Below are 21087 nucleotides of genomic sequence, written 5' to 3' on the forward strand. Positions count from 1 at the left end.
CAACACATGGCCGCTTGGGTCGAGTCCCATTGTTGCCAGGACTGATATCCTGCATACTGTCCACAATGAAAGTCTTTGGATTAATAAAAGAGGTTAAATAAATGGTGGTAATTTCAGTATGAAATTCATTTCAATTAAAAATTCCAGGAATTTCAGCAACACAATTCAAAAAATTAGGACAGTCTGTTTAATCTGGTACACCATTTACTCTCTATAGGGTTGAGCTGCAATGGAGTGTCAATGAGCCATACTGAGCTACAGCTATACCAGGGCGGTTCAATAAGTACCTGTGTTAGAAATGAAGAAACCTTCTTTTCACAAACATTTTTTTTTTTGCTTTTCAACATAGTCCCCTTTTAAAACGATACACTTCTCCAAACATTCCAGCCATTTTTTTTAACCCCTCCAAAAAATAGGATTTGTCGAAATCTTCAAAATACGCCTGTCTCAGTGATAACTTCCTCGTTTGAGCTAAATTTTTTCCTGCGGGTCATTTCTTCATGTTAGGGAATAAGAAAAAGTCACAGGGAGCCAGATCAAGTGAATACGGGGGGTACAGCAGCAATTCATAATGTAGTTCATGCAGTTGACAGCCAGATCAGCTTGTTGTCCACCGTAAGCAATCGGGGCACTCATCGGGCCGACAATTTTTTCATCGCAAACTTATCATGCAAAATATTAATTGCCGTTCCAGTCGACACACCCACGGCCTCTGCTACTTTGTGCACTTTCGTTCGTCGATCAGCGACAATCATGGCATGAAAATTTTGAATGATTTCCTCGGTACCCACATCTGCAGGGCATTCTGGTCGCTCCTAATCAAAAACAGATGCTTGCCCATGTTTAAATCCATTGAACCAATGTGGTCATAGATGGTGAAGTATCCCCAAAAACAGCATAAAACTTTGCTTTTATCTCCTCGTATTTCTTCCCATCTAAAACCAAAAAATGCGAATTACCGCATAATACTGCTCTTTTTCCATCTTAGCAAAAATCATAAAACACATCTTACTCGAATGGCTACAAAATCCAAACTGACCTTTAAATTAGTCTGAAATTTGTTTCACCATCGTTTGATAGATGGCAGCACACGATGATAACATAAACTTCCCTCAGGAACGCCCTTTGTCGTCAAACACGGGTACTTATTGAACCGCCCTTGTAATTAATTTGTTTGCATTGCAATTGCTTTCCTTCCCTCTAGAACAAATTATTTATTGGTTAAAAAATACTGATACCATCTTACCTTCTTTCATCATTTTTTATTCCACCCAACCATATCCTGAAATGTAATCCAAAATGTATCCTGAAATGTATACCAAATGTACAAAATGTATCCTGAAATGTATACCAAAAAACAGGCATAGAAAAACTCTCAGATCTCCTACTAACAAGGTGTAAAACATACTATGATAAGTTAAAAGAAAACCCAAATGGGGCTATGACATACACAAAAATAAATAAAATAGGCCCCTATGATAAATATAAGAGACCTAATAATGTCACACTCCAATAATAATACGGAAAATAATTAAATAAATATAAAAAGGGTAAAACAACGATGCTGGTGGTGCTCCAGAAAGAAAAAGGAATTGTATACTGAGACACAGAGCATAAGCCCAACTAGGCGACCTCTGATAAACAAAGCCGCCTAAAAACGGCAAGGCAAGTCGTCGTCGTCATACCACTTACTGATTTGAACTATTTTCATATATTAATTTTATATCTAGCCATATAATATCATTAGTCAACAATTGTAAACCCAGATTATAGTCAATTTAGCAAACAATTTCTTTCCTTTCACCTCTTTACTGAATCATTTCCTGGCAATAATAAACAAATTTCCCTTTCCACTGACACATTTACCTCCCCTCTGTCTCTTTCCCTCTCACCTATGGATTAATGGCATGTTCTCATATTTTGTCATAGTTTCATATTTACTGAGATCTCTATGTATACATCTCTTTTTTTATGTCCCACTTAAAATTGGCAATTGATGATGGCACATGGGCCAAGTATCTCGATCCCTACTTGAGGTGCTTTGTGGAGGGCACTTTGAGTGAGTACGCCGTCCGTCGGATGGGACGTTAAACTGTGGACCCCTTGGCGCCTTTCGTAAAGAGTAGGCTAATGCCGACGCCGGGTTTCTCTCCACCCTTCATCCTTTCCTATCCATCCCCTATGGCACAAATGACCTTAGCTGTCGGTCGCCTCCCCTCAAAACTACTACTACATGGGCCAATTTTCTACGGTAAAAATAAATATATGAAATTTTTATAAATTTGGGGTAATATGTGCACATTAAAAAATTCTTATTATTAGCCTTACAAAATTCCATAAAAAATTAATGGTATTCAGAAAAACCAAGGTTAGGCTAAGAATGTAACTAACCTCAGCCTGGAGTGAGTGAAATCCAGCTGGTTGACTTCAGCTCAGCATTAACATTCCACAAATATAATCTACCCCAGTCCCTTTGTAGCACAATTAAGTAATATTTTCCCCACATACAAAAACAATTTGAAACGTTTTGCAAAAGAAATGTGAGACTATCAAAGACAACTGCATCAGTTAAAGACAGCATTTTAAACTGTAGAAAGCACATGTGAGGCCAATGTCAACATCCTCAGAAAATTTTTTAAAATACCAGAAAGTAAGAACATCACTCCTGAATCTGATGATGAAGTGTGGCAATCTGATCCAGTATCCATTATTTATTTTTGTAAACTTGCTTTATACCTTTTGCTACACAGATTGAAAGACAGTTCATTGTGTACTTTTTTGTATTTGTCTGTAAAATGGGAAGCACGATTCCCATAATTCATTGTCATCAAATGAATCAAAATTACTTTGACCACCTTTGCCAATCTAAAAATATGCATTGTATTCCATAAAAAAAACAAATTATAAACATAGTAATAATGAAATCCATGTTTACTACCTTATAAAATTGTATTTGCAGGTTGATCACACTGTACTGGATTCCACATTACTTAAAAAGAGTACAATATAATGGAGGTCATCCACACATATATTTCATCAATTTATTTCCATTATATATTAAACCACTATATTTCATGCACATATAATATTGGTGTTTTGAACATTTTTAATTTTCTTACTGATTTTGATGTTTTCAGTATGCCACATATATACTATATATGTATTAAAACACATGTAATGTTGCTCACAACCTTTCCCAATGCAATTATGCTCCATGAAAAACTATGTTAACTATTATTTTAATCTTTCTATTGTTCTATTTTCAGAAATAGAAATAAACACCGAAATATTCATTCCAAGATTCAAAAAGAAAATGCTACAACAGCAAGTGGTGGAAAATACCACAACAGAAAAGTATATAATATTTATATACTAAACAGTGAATAACTTTCAATAAATCAGGACCTCTTGTACCCTACATCAATGTTTGAATTTTCCATGGCTCACATGCAATTGACAACAGTATGCAAAATCTATTCCTCGTAATCAATGTAAAATGTAAGGAGGAACCTGTATATAAATGTAAACTTTGAAACTGACAACCCAAGTATGCAATTATGAGGCCTTGTCTTTCGTGCAGCCCTTATTCAGAGTAGGTCATCAGTGTTGTTTCCCGTAAGTTGCTTCATGCTAAGGCATAGATTACATTTACGATAAGTACAACTTATTGATGAAAGAAGAAAATTGAGAACTTCAAAAGCCAAAATATCATACACTCAACACTTTTATTCCAGGGATAAATTACTAAAAAAATTCCCAAACCAGAGTCATCAGCCTGAGGATCAGGTTTAACAGGTAGGAAGAGGATAATGAAGAATGAAATTCTCACACTGATGGAAGGTAGGATAATTCATTTCACTTGCCAAGCAATGATTTCTCAGGATCTAGTACCCAAAATCACAAAAGTCTGGTTTAGCAGGTATGTCGAAAGACACTCTGAGGGTTTGAAAAAGGGAACCTTTAAGTATCAGTCATACTTAAATTTTTGCATTTAAAAATGGCACAGGTGAAACCAAGGCATAGGTCGGATAGAAGTTAGTTAGGAGTTTAGGTATAACTTCCCGCTTCTTCACCAACTCTTGATCTCGTCCCTCCTCTCAGAAAACTAAATAAAATTATGCAAATTCACACATTAATGTAAAAAAAAACAGATAATCTTTTCAAATACAAGTAAATTAACATTAACCTTGTATCATCATATTCTGATTATATATCTGTCTGTAAACAGGAAAAAAGTGTAGCGTAACTAGAGAGAATGTAGATGTGTAGAGTTACTTGTTTCCTGAACCAATTAGGGTATCCTGAGAGTTCACACAAATGATATTGATGAAGTCCCATAAAGTTGCCAAGGTAACTCATGACCTTAACCTTGAAGAAGAAGGAAGATGATGTACAGGAACCTTCATTGTATGTACCATGCACACCTTCCTCAGATATTGCCACCGAAAAAGGACATGTGTGTCTCAAGGAGGGGCAAGTCCCTCCTTTCTCTCTTTCAGCCCTTCTCCTGTGTCCCAGGAGTAGATGAGTCGACCCTTCCTCTGCCCCCCAGGTCCTCATAGCACAGCATGAGATCAGAGGGAGCCTTGTTTGCCTGCTGCTCAAGGCCACCAGACACTAGCTAGCACATACTGACACACTTTCACCAATACTTCAGTTTCCTTGATGCAGATAGAGTTTTCAGCGTCTACACTGACAATGTTGAATTCAATCTGCTGTCGATTGGATAGTGTTCCTAAAATGAGAAGATTAAAAATGTTACAGGATTTTACAGAAGTTAGAAACTAAAAGTAATCAAAGACACTGAAGAAATAGGAAATCTTTCTTTAAGACAAAGGCACAATATGCTGATATCTTGCTTAAGGATTTGGAGGAAAAACAAAGTTGTAATTCTTAAGGACAAAAAAGCCTTCAGGAAAAAAATCTGCCAATTATCCCATTGTCCTATAACTAGCTGGATGCATTAGCTGTAGATGACAACTTGATTAGGTATTATCAATGGAAGACCAGAAGTTCATCACAAACTTACACTTCTTCAGCAGCTGACACCAAGTGTGGGATGGCCATGGTGCCATCAACCCCCAGCAAGAATTAATGTGAAAGAAGATGCATATTAATGAATGATTTTGGTGCAGGAGCTACATTATACGACAAGAGTGATAGCAGAATTGAGATAATAACTAGGTATTCCCTTTGAATTTAGAAATACCATACTGACATAAAGCGCGCTGTGGTTTTGTTTCCAGGTTATGTATCTTGAATAGTAATGAATAAAGTGTAATTATTGGGGATATTTTGTTTTTTATTTAAATCTATAAATGAAAGAAATACATGTTTATCCTTGCATTTCTAAGTGTACTGCATGATGTTTGCTGCGTTTCTTTGTCTACAACATCTAGCCTATTACTAGTGGAAATAAGGTAGTATGAATTTCTGGAGCAGAGATTTGAACCTCTCAAAATATTATTTGTGTATTGCTTGACCCACAAAACTTGTCCAAAATTTTGGTCTTCAAAATTCAAACTAAACATGAGAATAAATAGTGTGTCACCTCGGAAAATTTATAAGCATGTAAATCTTTCACTAACTCATGTTTGACTTGAAAGAATGCACAAACACAGTGAATAAAGTCAACAAAGTCAACGATACTTTGCCATTAACTTTTCATCATCCAATACATTGTTTATAATTTTCAAGAAGCCTGTCATCACATTAATACTGTCCACAAAATTATTCACATCAATTTTGTATAATAAGTGTTGGAAAAAATAGATTTTAGATATTGCTTACAATGCCTCAAAATTATTCAAAGTAAAACCCTTGTGTCGACATACTTTTGCCATTGACTTTTCCACAACTTGAAGGTTCCCTTGTAGGCAGATTCTGGAAGGTCCATAAGGGTACATGCACAAGCTTCTTTGATACACTTAGGATCCCATGGTGATGTCCTTTGAGAGAGAATTTCACCCTTGGGAATAGGAAATAGTCTCGAGTTTAGTGCAAATCTTTTGCATTGATAAAGGTGATGCAGTTATATTTGCAGTAATAATTTTCAGTGATAATGGTGTGCACTGTCATCTTATCAATGCTAATATGATGTGTGATCATGTGCACACCTAACCAACAGTCAGGACTTGATGCATGCGTTGCACCTTGCCATCAGTTCTTGACGTCGACCGATGTCCAGCACTGGGTTCATTCTACGCGCTCTCTCAGCCATCTTTGAATAGCTTGTACAACTTAAAAACTGCAGTTTGTGACATGCATTCATCCTTGAACACTCGGCGAATCATGCCCAACGTCTCCGTACCCAATTTCCCCAGTCAAACAAAATTTGATGACATACCACTGTTGTTGTTTGCTGAATTTTGCGCTTGCACCAAGTTACTTGACAGGGGCCCACTAAAAACACGATCTAGCCAGAATGAATGCTCAAAGGCAATTGGTATGGGTTGAAGGTCAGACCCCTTACCAACAAGCCTATGCAGTACAAGCACACAGTGATGTAGTCATGCCAGGAAAACATTATTCCTGATACTAACGTTGTAAAAGTATTAAAATACCATACCATTAATATTACCATTTATCATCACTATTTCATATGTATCACTTGCTTCTGAAATTGTTCCATATCCTTTTGGTCATCACATCTACTGATACAACTTTACAAACAGCACCAAGCTTTCATCCAAAACATTTACCTAATTTCATTGGTCACCTTAAGATTCACACCTTGATTTTTTCATACTAATTATTCATTTTCATAATTATTTATAAACGACTGACTGATTGCAGAAGAAAAACTTTGCATCATTTTTTATTACAACATATTAAATTCATGAATAAACTTGCGATTTCGCTAAAGTGAATTACCCCATTTTATAGACCAAATATGTTATCATGGAGCATTACAAGTTTATGCACCTCAAATGAAGTTAACCTGCAATTCTTTTTTGTGGAGTCTATGTTATGGCTTTCAAGCAAACATTAGCAGCCAAGATGAGACAGAAGATAATAATAGAAGAAGATCCCAGTACCATTAATTTAACTTCGGACTATAATCACACAATGATAATGATAACGGAAATGATCATACTCGAAAACACAGAGTAAATTTTTATAGACAGAAATCAATTTCAGCTATTAACCTGAAAGGCTGTTTGACAGGCAAGGGGAGAGCTCACCTAGTACTAGGCCATATACGGAATGTAAAATTCATCAGGATATGGGGTCCAGTTCCTTTCCTTATGCTGCCTATGGTTTCCCAGGAATTAAACCTCTGATCTGTGGTCTAGCACTCTACTTACCAGACTACCATAACCCCTAATTTTTCAAAAAATAAATGAGAGAGAGATTTCCGTACCTCTTAACTTTAAGTTCCACATCACAGCTCTTCTGGGATGAATTCTTCATCCTGATTGTAGCCATTCTTCATTTCTGACTCATCTAAGAGTGCATCTTCAGTCAAAGGCTCAATGACAGCACCTTGCAAAGTAGTCACTTTTGGAATGGTTAGCTTTTCATGAGCCATTTCAGGAATCCATGTTGAGCCAATTGGAGCACGGATACTGGCTTCAAAAGTCTCTACGCCAACATAAGGATATGGCAATTCATTCACCTGAAAGAGAAATGAAGAGTCAAACTACTGAGCAGATAATACTCCTGAGTTCTATGAAGAGAAAAGGTTTTCCAAGATCATATAATAATTAAATCAATAAAAAATACTTGTGCTAAACTAAATGCAGGAGTAAGGCCATGTGCCAAATTCCACATTAGCATGTCTCTCTTGGACTTAAAAAGTTCTGCTTGAGCACGATGCACTTCAGATGAGTGCCAACGCAAGGCAGAGAAAATGAAGTTGCCTCCATTTTTTAGTTTATATTTGCAGAATGAATCTTCCAAATATCCAAGAAAGGAACCAAAACTAGTGGAAGAAATTCACTAAGCAGTGATAGGACACTTCAAACAAATCTAACATGGCAGCATATAAATGGCCAATAGGTCTAAGGCTTAGACTTATTTATTTAATGACTTTACTGGGATAAGATTGAGACTTTATAAGCCCTTCTTCCAGCTAATTCCTAGACATTACATTGAAGACAATTATGAACATCCAAACCCTAAGCAAACGAAAACCCACCAGGGTGGCAAATAGATCAGGAATAGGCCACAAGTCAGAACCTAACCCATGACCTCTGGGCTGGCAAGTGAGGATGTTACCCTGCCACCACCAGGGCCGGCTAAAAGGAATATACATTGCAAGGAATCAAATCAGAAACCCCTAGCAGATGAGTCAAATATCTCGCCCCTCTTCCACACGCCCCACATGACAGATGGTCTTATGAATAAATTTTAATGTGCAACAAAGAACTTTTTATCACACGTATCAATACCCCGACATATTTCATGGATTAAGGCATCAGAATTACATTGATAAATTAGAAACATAATAATAATAATTGATGAATTAGGAATGTCTGGCCTCGTATATGTATAATCAGTTATGATGTGAAGTAGAAAACACATTCATTGCTGCCAACTGAGGAAGCATCTGCAGCAAAATTTGGCAGTGGTTACTGGGTTCCAAACGTAAAACAGTTCTAATTTCACAGCTTTAAATTACAAATGTCTTGGGAGGAAATGTCCACTGGACCCTTGAAATCATGATATTTGTAAGATTTGTTCAAATATAAGGACATAATTAATTTTCATTTTCTACTATCTTATGAAGTTTGGCTGATATCCACCAATCACTGTTGGACACCAACCATTACTTTGAATGAGAAAATGAAAAGATTTGATTTTCATAGGAATATTATTGTGCACAGAACAATAACTTAGGAAAATGTATGGCTTTGGATTTATAAGTTGCTAAAATACGTGATTTTTCATTTCATAAAAATTTAATATACTCCAACACTCTTCATCATTTACATAGAATTCACTACCTTTCAACAATATCCATTCAGAGGGAATTTATCAATGGTGCAATCCAAATGAATAAGACAAAAATATATATTTCAGTGAGACAAACATGATTTTACGTAAATAAATGAAATTATATTAACTCAGTTACCTGGTGAGTTCTTGCTTTAACATCAGCATTTTCATTAATGATCACAGATTCTTTTTTGTCATCCTTGCGAGGTATATGCTGCGACACCTTGAAAATGAAGCGCTTCTTTTTCCTTCTTGACACCTCTGGTACACCTTTACCAGCCCACTCTCCCCAGCCGGGCAAAGTTAAATCAATGTCCTTTGGTTTGTTCTCTTCTACTATTGCTTCCTTTTCTTGTCTATATTCCAATGAGAAATGAAAAAGGAGGTTAATAATGAATGATTAATCAGTTGAAAAGACACTTTTATTCAAGTTACTTGGTAGGCCTCCACTGGTTTCATAAATTTTGAATAAAAGCATGATCTAATGTGGGAATATAAAATATTAACACATAATGTGATAATATGAGGTCTGTTCAAAATGTTACCACATTTTTTATTACAAAATAAATACTTCACTAACAAATTATTGGTCAGGATCCACTTCGAAGTCGTCTCCTCCCCCAATGTATACACTTATTCCAATGGTGTTTCCACTTTCTGAAGCAGTCGTGGAATACTTCTTTCGAAACGCTCATGAGCTCCTCTGTCAAATTTTTTTCTACCTCTGGAATGGTAACAAATCTTTTTCCTTTGAGTGGGGTTTTTAGTTTGGGTAGCAGGGAAAAGTCACATGGGGCCAGGTCTAGTGAGAAGGGTGGAGGCGGAAGTACAGCGGTTTTTTGGCTAAAAACTCATGAGTACTCCGTGTTGACTGTCAGGCCTTAAGGTAGGTATTCATTATTCACAAATCCCTTTGGATCGAAAAAAATCAGTCAACCACACCTTGACATCTGAGCAAACTTGTCGAGGTTTTTTTGAGGTGGGGGGATGTTTCACCAATCCATTACGAAGATTGCACTTTTTGTTTCAATGTCATATCCATAAAACCATGACTCATCACCTGCTATGATCCTGGACAAGAAATTTTCCTCCTCTGTAGCTCGATCACACAGTTCCTGACAAACTCGATGTTGTTTATTGTCTGCTGTCATCGCGCGAGGCACAAATTTGGCAGCAACTCCATGCATCCTCAATTTTTCAGTCAGGATTTAATAGCACAAACCAATGGAGATGCAAGTCTTCTTCAAGTTTCCTGACGGTCAAACGTCGATTTGCACAGACAAGATCATTCACTTTCTCATTGTGGTGATAAGCAGTCGATGCTGATGGTCTTCTTGAATACTCATTGCCTTCCATTGATTGCCACCCCTTTATGAACCGACAAAATCTCTTGTAACACGTGGTACCTTTCATAGCATTCTCACCATAAGTCTTGGTAATCAAGTCAAAAGTTTAAGGGGAGGATTTGCAAAGTTTCACGCAGAATTTCAAAGAATAATGCTGCTGCTGAAAAGAGCTCATTTCAGCAGATCCATTTTTTACTGCACTCCATGAAAACCCCTTCACATAAACCAACGTAACTAATCAACAAAACAAGACATCAACAAAGTGATTGAAGGTGGTTATTTGGGAAGTTTCCATGGACACCAAGCCTCCAAGCACATTAAAAAATAACTAACTGGAGTCGTGCTATTCAAAAAGTTTGGAAACTTTTTAACAAACCTCGTATTGATAAAAAATTAAGGTTCTCAAGAAAGGAAGGCTAAATTATACGTTACTTAATAACTGCTATTGCAGTATGGCATAAATTGGAGTAGATAGAATATATATTTAGGAAGCATGTTATACCAAAATTAATGAGGTAGTAATGAAATTAAAACAAGAAATCTTTTAGGTAAAGAAGCTTTTACAAAGAGGAGGGAGTTGACAACAGGCAACTTAATTAAGAAGAGACTAAGTGAATATTTCAATACAGAACATAGTTTTGTAATGGCTCTTAAATTTGGCTGTGAAGGCAATAGGATAAGCATATATTAGGCGGCTTTTAACACATGGATGAGGAGGAGAATGGAAAAAATTGAACAGACAGCGACAAAAAAAAAGAAGAAATACTATGCATAGTAAAGAGAAGGAAGGTTGCAGGGTAAATTTTGAAGGAGGCAGCATAATAGGAGTCTGCAACAAGGAAGAATGAAATTGATGGGGCACAATAGATTAGTTAGAAACATTAGAAAATTGAAGGTAAAATTTCATGAGGAAAACAAAGAGACCGGTGAAAATAGGACATATCTACAAGGAATTAAAACATAGAAGCTCTTAGGAGGTGAGGGAATTAACAATGACTAGAGAAGAATGGAGGGTGGCAGTAAACCAGTCTTATGATTGAAAAACTAACGATGAAGATGACACAACAACCTTGTTTTTCAAGGCATTCCAGCAAAATGGTTTGGTAATAAAAATTTTTATTACTGATTTTAATTCAAGCAACAGAAATACCACTCTTTTATCTCTAAAAAATTAATTTTTCATTGACTATGAACCAATGCTTTGTCAGTTGATTTTTTCCCATTTACTAATAGAACTTTTTCTGGGGATATCTTTACTGCCTTTTTTTCTATCGTCGCTTACACCTTTGGAACTGCCAGATGACTTGACAAGCCCTGGTTCTATCTCTACCTCACCATTATCTGCAGCTCTTTATCTTAAGCCCTGGGACAAATTGGATATATGACAAGGTCTTTGAAGATCTTTAGAGGTTTTGTTTTCTGCAAGGTCTTTTATAAAATGACATCTATTATGATTTTTTAGATAATCTTTGCAGTAGTTTTCCAGCAAAAATAACTGAACGTTAAATGCACCAATGCTGATTATTGTAAAAAATATAGCCAATGACAACTTTTGGTATTCCTTGACACAGGGTAGATAGCACATAGCATATCTTATTGTTTCTATATTGAAGTGGGATGGAAATTAGCTCTCTGTGATTTTTAATTCTCATTGCTCAGGACATTTAAGCCTTGCAAAAATGACAACTGAGTACTTACTTGAATTCTGTAACAACATCATCTTCTGTAAATGCCGCTGCAATGGTGATGCAGTTGCTCATGGAAGCTGATTCATCCTCATTATCATCACCAGTTTCTGCAGAAAAAATAAAAATATCAGAATACATTTTTATTATTTATCAGAAAAACAATCAATGGACCATTAAGATAAAAAATCAAGAACTTTTCAAATGGAAACATGACGGGATTGAAGCTCATGGAACTACTTAGGGGATATACATTTTTCTCTTCGGTATTACTTAGACAAAATATATTACACTATAGTTTTAGCAGCATTCCAATTCCCTTCTTCAGCGGAAATGTAATAGACATCTTACATTGATTTAAAGCGTCAGAAGTCCAGTGTTATCTTTTCAGTTGGGCCACACTTTTCCTTTGTTAACTAAATTTTTAATTGTTAACTAAAAGAAATGCTGACTACCACAAATGCCAACAAAAAGGTTAGCTGTAAGTAGAGCTCACCCAAATCTATGCCAAATCTAGACCAGTGACATTTGCACATCAGGATAGGCGCTAAGTTCATTTCCCGGTGCCACCTGTGATTTCCCAGGAAGATCTAGTAGCAAAAAATCATAGCATTGGATGTTAAAAGTCAATGGAAATCAAACCTGGGCCCTCCAGTCAGTATCCAAACACATGAACAGTGAGATTGATGAAAGGTATATGCAGCCTTCATAAGGAGTAAACTCTCAATGGATGCAACATGAATTGAACCAAAGGAAAAACATGAACTGTGCACTGTTTTTAAAAAGGTCAAAAATCTGTTTTTCCACTATCCTTTGTAAACGTCTTCCTTGTCTTCCCCCCTCGTTTCCCCACCGGGGATCGAGATGGTGTGGTGGCTATTGTACTGGCTTCCCACCCGGGAGGCCCGGGTTCAAATCCCGGCGGTGTTGAATATTTTTCAGAGGTATCTTGATCCCTACGAGGCGCTTTGTGGAGGGCACTTTGAGTGAGTACATCATCTGTCGGATGGGACGTTAAGCTGCCGACCCCTTGGCACCTTTCGTAAAGAGTAGGCTAATGCCGACGCTGGCTTTCTCTCCACCCTATATCCTTTCCTATTCATCTCCTATGGTGCAAATGACCTTAGCTGTCGGTTGCCTCCCATAAATACTACTACTAGTACGTTTCCTACCAAATCCTCTCCCCTCCTTCCGGAATCTTAAATGTATATAAGACGGCACACAACTTCACTTTGTTACCTGATGATGATGATGTAATACATTGAAACCTGATAGTAAAATAAAAAATTAGCTAACCAACTGATACTAAATACAGAAATTCAACAAAATAAACATTTTCCATTCCCTTCATCCTTACCTATCTTGAATATTAGAAAAATGAATTTCACAGTCATTTAACACAAACTTAAGTCATTGACACACATATGCATTGTACAAAATCCAGAAAGTAGTTTTTTGATAGGCTAATCCTTAAATACCTTATATCCTTAACTCTATAAATTTATTGTCTGAACAGAAAAATATTACATTACCTATTATGCTTGGAATTCCACTGTTCAGGGGCTTATTGTCATCAATTGAAATAAATTTTTTTGGATCTATTTCTACAGTGGTATTACTTTTTGAATAGAGGTTCATGGAAGGTCTGGAAAGAAAAAAATAGGTGAACGATGATGCAGGACTTATTCAATTGAACTTTATATAATCAATTAAAACTAAAAAACAGAAAGTGTCCCAAATTGAAAACTTATATTAGCTACTACTGATGACATCTGAAAAAATATACAGCATCCCAGCACAAACTTTGATATTACTTATGAAAAAGAATGTTATGCACATGTCTGAATAATGGATTCCATAGAAGATAAACTATTTGTAAGAATGAGTAAATGGCAATACCATCAAAATATAATTATAATAAAAAATGCAGCACAAACCTTTCAGTAATGCTCGGCTTATTTCCACTATGTGTCCCCAGAGAAGTTGTAGTTTCATCCATAAAACTTTGAGAGTTTTTCTTTTCCTGCAAGCTTCGTGAACTATTCTTTTTCTCCTTTCTTGCACCAGATGACTTCTCATTCTCTTCTAATAATGGTTCAGCATTAATATCTGACTTAAGTAGAGATATTTTATCCTGTGCCTTACTTTTCAAAGAAACTTCCATCTCCTCAAATAAATCATCCAAATCCCTATCAATAGGCTTTTCTGCTGAACCTTCAGCACCAACTTCCCTCCGGACCTTTTTCTTTCCTCTTTTATTTACCCTCTTTTCATTGTCTCTCATTGACTCAGCAAGCACTGTACACTCCCAGTCACAATTTACTCTCTTCACAGAAGAATCCCTTTTAAGCACTAGATTCTCTTCCTTTGTATCACTAACAATGAATCCAAATTTAGTCAAGGCTGCACTGACAGAATTGAATTTTGCACTTTCCTTACCATCAACTTTTTCACTCGCACTTCCTGCTGGGAAATCTGAATTGATTACCGTTGGCACACGATTCTCATTATTGAACCGTTTAGTGTCATCCTCAGTTTTATTTTTCAACTGATCCCCCCAAAATTTCCTGTAGCCAGTGATAAATTCCTGGTATTCATCAGAACCCTTCTTCAACCATGGATTGTTCTCATGATTTGCCAGTTCATTGCCTTCAGTCATGTCTTCTTCACCATCACTACTGTCTGAAACACGAACTTTTTGTGTCAGCTCTTTTCCCAAGCGAAGCTGTTGGGCTAACATTTCACGAGACTGAAAAAAGAAAATAAATGAAAGATTTGAAACAACACAATTCTGTATTTTTTTGATTTTCTCAAACCTTTCCAGGTTTTCTGGACAAAAGGTTTTCCCTTCACAGACCAAGAAGCATGTTTAACTGGCACAATAGAGTAGAAATTCACCACGGATACAGTTTTCTTTACTCTAACTTTCACAATGCATGTTTATCTTTGGTCTAGCTTAGGTATTTAAAAACTATTTTAAATCTCTAAAGGACTATTTTTCTTTAACTGCAAAAGGTGAGCGCATTTTGTAGTGGAAAGCAACGATATTTTTATCAAGTAACCCTTGACATTACTGAATGTAGTTAGGGGCTAAGTAGCATTTATGCTCTCAAGGTTTTTGCAAGGCATTGTTCTCACCTCCTTTAGTGCATTATCTGCCACTTACACTCTTTGAAATTAAAAAGCAATCATTTGGATTCTGAGAATTTAATGACCAAAGCCAGTAAACATTTTAAGTTTTAACCCTATTAGTGCCAGCCTCCATTACTAAATAATTGCAAAAATTCTGAGGCTTTGTTGTTGAATGTGCATGTTTTCAGAGAGAAATTGATGTAGAAACTAATATTAATATTCTGCAGGCAATTTTTTAGTCGCAATCTTTAAACTTAAAATAATACAATGTGTTATTTTCACCGCTCACAAAATTAGGAAAAATTGATTGGAGGATAAATGGAGAGGTCCAAAGCACACACACCACATTGAAAACATTGCATAGAGCAGACCACTGCATTTAAACAGAAAATTAAAGCCACAAGTTTCTTTACTAGTAATTAAAAATGTTTACAATTCCTACTTCCAAACACCAAATAACACACAGGATATTGTTACGGGAACATAAAAACAGAAAAACAAATATTTCTGCAACAGACTAAGCCATTCTGGCACATTATGATCTTGAGGGACAGGCAATTAAGCCCTATTTGGCACAAGCAGAAACTTAGTGATTTCATTTTCAACTTTCTAATAAAAAATTAGTTATTTATATTGCACTTAAATTAGATAGATATCACCCTAATTGTAAAAGAAAACTACAACCACAGTGTATTATTTAGTATGGCTTAGCTGAAGTTAAGTCTCCAATAAAATTATAAGCCAAGACATGATCCTGTGATCCTCAATAACAGTTAACATTTATACCAATAAAGACGTTGAATATTTCAAACTTAGAATGCATAAGTCATAAAATGTAGTTCGCACTCCTGAAAATTTCAGGCAGCTGTGGTAAGAATTAACTGATGTAGTAGAAGTGGAATTCACTGCAATTTGAGCACTTAACGTAAAACAGAAGGCATAACTTCATTGGTTATAGCATATTGTCATTTTTTATTATGCCACAAAGTATTTCGTCATTGTGCTTGCTGATATGCCATTATTATTGTAGCGACATTTTAACTATTCAAGCATAATTTTTATGGCGGCTGAATGTTTTATATTGAATGGAATTTATTAGATTAAAAGCGGGCTTGATGCTAAGAAGACAAAATATAACAGTTAACCATCACCTGTTTATCATATTTTGCATGGACAGCCCTGTTGCGAGCCCACTGGCCAGTGCTGCGATGGCGAAGAGTAAGCCTCTCCTCTGCTCTTGTATTTTCCAACTCCTCTAGTTTCTTTAAGGCTGCTTCAGGATCAACCTTCATTAGTTCTTCAAATTCTTTTAACTGTTTCTTTGTACGCTCCCGGCGAAGAATGCGGTGGTATCTTAACAAAGAAAAAAATATATCCTTAACAATAGAAGGAGCATTTCTGTGAGCTTGAATGTTTTCAGCATAATCATAAAAAGCAATACAATCATAAAATGACAACTTGTTTAGTTCACTCATTATTGAGATTGAGGTGAAAAATTAGATTTTTTTTCCAAGCTCTAATTACTTTCATTATTTAGGACAAGCTATCTCAATTAATAAACCTGACTGGAATTAATGGTTAATAGAGTGAATCATTTTTAATCAACCTCGCCAATAAAAGCCAGTGTTGCAAGAATGAACCCTAAGAGTAATTATAACTATCATAACTTTTCTTTGTGATTATATTGATAATTATTAATGCTTAAATATCGTGCTCATAGTTTTGGTTCATCATTTAATTATGGGCATATGCCTGCTATCTTTAATAACAGTTTCATTTGCTAACTAGAATTTTTTATAGCCTCAAAAACAATGCTATCATGTTTTAGTTTCAGTTCAATCAAAGAATAATTTCCTGCAAAAAAATAATATCTCTGATGGAAAAAATTGCAGTTAAAAGTAGAAATTTGTTAAAATCTATTAATTGAATCTGATATGTAGGACAGGAGCATTAAACTTCATCTGAATAATTAAAATTTTAAATTTCATGGCAACCAAATGGCAGCATTACAACGTTAAGTAATTTTAACTTAAAGGCTTCAAAAAAGAATTGTCATAACATGTTTTTTCATGAATAAGTTTTGCTGTACACAGTAAAATAAGAACATTGCATGCAAAATACCGTACTTTTTACTCTTAATTTTATTCTGCTGCCTGGCTTTGGACTCTTTGTATGACTGCTGCGCTCTTAGCCGTGCCAACTCACGCCTTTGCTCCATTATCTCCTTCCGGTTTAGAAAGAATACTTTTTTCTGAAAAATGAATGAATTAAAACAAAAATCAAATGTAAGAATAAAAATGGTAAAAGTGACTAATATTAATTAAATTCCAAATACTTACCGAATTATAATCTTTCTCCTCTTCCTTTTTTTTCCCTGAGAGTCTTGACAAAATGCTTTCTACTTCCTTCTCTAAAGGAGTTTTCCCCTTGAAAAAACAAGATGTAACCATGAGCAAAAAGAATATGAAAATTGGAATCATTATTTGGAGACAATCATTAAAAAAGCTTTAATACCTAGAACAGACACATGCTTGTTTCATTCTAGGTCATCATGCAGTGACTGATAGGATGCCAATACACTATTTATCACAAATGACGAGTCTTTAGGATGAGCAACAATGAAAACCTGCAATTCATCATGGAAGACTTCATTCCTCCCACTGTCTTAAGAATTAATTGGCTTAGTTATATTGGTGACTTACATAGGGATTGCTGAGAAATTCATTTGGTGACCTCAATTTGAAGAATGGAACATTCAAGGGGAAGCTGAGCTGATCAACAACACGATTGGCGCTTACAATTGGATCCCAACGGTTTAACAATGATTTAGTTGCATTAAAAGCTACAGTCCTCTTGATCTGAAATGAGTATTTTAAAGAATTACTTGATACAGTTGTAGTTGGATATGATAGAGTACATACATACAATGTAAATGTTAATTGCAGATCACTCAGAAGAATTCTAGAAATGCTATACATTAAAATAACAACATGTAGATAAAAAAGCAAACTAAATAGAAAAAATTACATAATATGGAAATTATAGTAAAATATGCAAAAGAATAGAAAATGATTCTGTTATGTATTAGGAGGGCAATTTTCCAGGTACCTTTTCAGCCTCCGGTTTCTCCAGGGGTGCCGGCAGGGGCTTGATCAGCTTTTGAACCTTTTTCACTTTTTGGCTCACTATGGCATGTTTCCCAGCTTTATCCAATGATAATGTCAAATCTTTTACCAATCCCTTTTTTTCCCCTTTGCGTACCAGATGAAATTCAGATATCTCTAGTGACGGCTCATTTCTACTGGGTGGTTTGATTCTGAAAAATTTAAATGTTGTTGAAAGGAACCACAACAAACATTGTCACTATTTATAAAATTAAACATGCATAACGTTGGAGTAAAAAATTCAAACAATATATTCACACACAGAGCGGCCTATCCTACCAGAAAACCTTCTCGTAACCCAGTTTTCATGAAGGATAAGTATTATAACTTTCATGGAAGTTGATACCCCTTAATTAGGAGCAACATTGTGGGCTACTTAATTATTACATTATAGGAAAAACATAATTATCCTCACACCCACAAAAGATATAACTTTCATTAACTACATTCATTTTATGAGTTTCCAAATGCTCATGAGTCATTCAAAGTCAAATCATACAGGTCATGTAACTCACTATAATGGACTTTCATACACTATATATACCAGTTATTTCTTTTATGGCTTTTATGACGAATTTTGTGTGGATACTGCCCAAATATTTTCACAGTTAACTGAACTCAACAGAGTTTAGAAATCATTACTCCTTAAAGCCTTACCCATAGATGATAACATATTAAATTTGTCACAAAACTATAAAAGGAATTAATGGTCTGAATTTCATTACTCTGAACGAATTTAGCTTTTTATCAAGGTGATCAGACAGTAATTGACTCTGATAGGAACAATATGCTGGCAATCATGAAGAATTCAAGAATAACCCACAACTACAGAAGGCTATTTTGAACTATATAAAGCGGATAGCAACGACCACAAGCCCCCTCAATCGACATATAGCCGAGATTGGTTATGACTACACCGAAGGTGTATCTCACGAACTAGCCTTCGAACGAATGATAGAGAAGAGAGATTGATATGCGAGTTGAGTGTGTGGAATGTGGTCATTTTATTTTCACGACTTATGTCAGCTCATATGGAGAAAATAACATTTACCAAAATGACAATTCAGAGAAAAAATAAACATAGCAATTAACTAAAATGGTTGGGCTAAGCATGAATACGTTATGATACACGCACGAACTTACCTTTGAAACTTTTTCCCATAGGTGAAGGCTGTGTTTCGCAGCAAAGCAGAATGTTGCGTGTCGAGCAACTCCTCGTCTGAGAAATTTTCTTCCATCTTTTTAACTTTAACTAACGAACAATGTTAATATCGTTGGTACAGTCTGAAGTCAAAAAATGCAATCAAGAAAGATTTCACAAAATACTTGGGTATAAAATAATTCCTATTTAAAAATCCTCCATTTCTCTACATAATACTTTAACAAGAAAACCAAATGTTATCAATGTCTTAACACCCTTCAGCTGACCAAAACACACGTGGTTGTCATCAGTGGATAGCAGGGTTACCACCATTCCGAATTTCGCCCACTCGCGCATTGCTCTTTAAAATGTTTCAATTGTTTGTAGAGTGAAGATAGCGCGTTTTAAAATTCTGGTTTTCCACTCTTCCTTTGTATGAAAGCCAAAGGGAAGATCTTTTCGCGACACTTAGAGCATATTCAAAATTGCTCTTCTTGCCGCAAATGACAGGGAAAATCTTTTCACTTCCGGTAATAGATATTTAACGAGTAATTACATTTATTTAAATAATCCATGGAGTATCATGTGTCTGTAAAAATGAATGATGGAATTTCAGTATCTGTTTACAATATAAAATTTATCCGCGAATGACACCTAACGTAATATTTTTCAACTTTTAAAAAGAACTCTCGATTTTAGCTCCGTTATAAGAACCCGAATACGTTGTCCAGTACAGTAATACTTCTTAGTTCTGCTGTTTTTCATAATGGAGTAGCTGCTCTTGAGACAATGATTCAAGATAGTGCCAGGATAGAACAACCATGTACGAAATGATTATATTATGCCCTTAATGGATAACCATTGTTATGATTAACAACGTCCCAAGCATTTAACATATTTATCAAAATAGCAACCAAAGCATCAATCAATTGGTATTATACAGTAATCCAAATGAGAAAACTGTATTTATTTGAAGGCTTACAAAATTAGTTTCAATCACCTTTAAACATCACCCAGCAGCTGTTTAACTTATTCTAATCTCCTAACTTCATTAAAAATTATCGTTCATTAAAGGACCAGTGTTGCCCCAAAGACGTGACATCAACTGAGAGGACGGTTCCATGAGGGTACCCCTAGGTTGTACATCTCTCTCTCATAACAGACAATCAAATGCCCACTCTTAGCCAAATTGGCAGAAGCCTGATACCATGCAAAACTTGTTCAAGATACTGCTGGGGTAGCTGAGATGAGCTGCAAAGAAATTGCTGCTGCACAACATGAAACGATAATGCATTTTGCACACATAAATGCAATTCAAAGTGGCAGTATTGTAATTATTGAGAGACCACTAAACTTGGAATGGGAGCCTAGGAAAAAATGATTTAGGAATATTAGCTACAATGCCACAGCCTAATATTCCACGTATAATCAATCAAATAGTAGTTCTGGAGCAATATTTTCAATTTTGGCAAGGGGAAGGTTCCATTTTGGTGGACTAGAAAATTCATACTTGGTATTGCAATTATAATTAATCTTTGACTTTATATATGCTCATTAATAAACAATATCAATGGTATATTAATCTCAGTACAACAAATATGGACAAGTAGAAGAATTCATTCGAAGCTCACAGAGAATAATAAGAAAAAATATATATAGGCTAATAACCTTTCCTGTAG

General features: G+C 35.5%; 1 protein-coding gene across 1 annotated transcript; it reads right to left on the reverse strand.

Annotated features, from left to right (window-relative positions):
* Positions 1-2937: 2937 nt before the first annotated feature.
* LOC139693730 (U3 small nucleolar RNA-associated protein 14 homolog C) lies at positions 2938-19706 on the reverse strand. The gene is made up of 12 exons (XM_071591994.1): positions 19411-19706; positions 18212-18419; positions 17806-17961; positions 17443-17529; positions 17230-17354; positions 16255-16456; positions 13909-14720; positions 13504-13616; positions 11985-12081; positions 9077-9296; positions 7364-7618; positions 2938-4735 (listed from the first exon to the last, which is right to left on the reverse strand). The coding sequence occupies exons 1-11, from the start codon at positions 19503-19505 to the stop codon at positions 7385-7387; spliced, it is 2349 nt and encodes a 782-aa protein (XP_071448095.1). The 5' UTR covers positions 19506-19706; the 3' UTR covers positions 2938-4735; positions 7364-7384.
* Between the last annotated feature and the right edge of the window lie 1381 nt (positions 19707-21087).

Source organism: Hetaerina americana, unplaced genomic scaffold, assembly GCF_022747635.1.
Source record: "Hetaerina americana unplaced genomic scaffold, ioHetAmer1.1.p SCAF_5, whole genome shotgun sequence".
NCBI classification, from domain to species: Eukaryota; Metazoa; Arthropoda; class Insecta; order Odonata; family Calopterygidae; genus Hetaerina; species Hetaerina americana.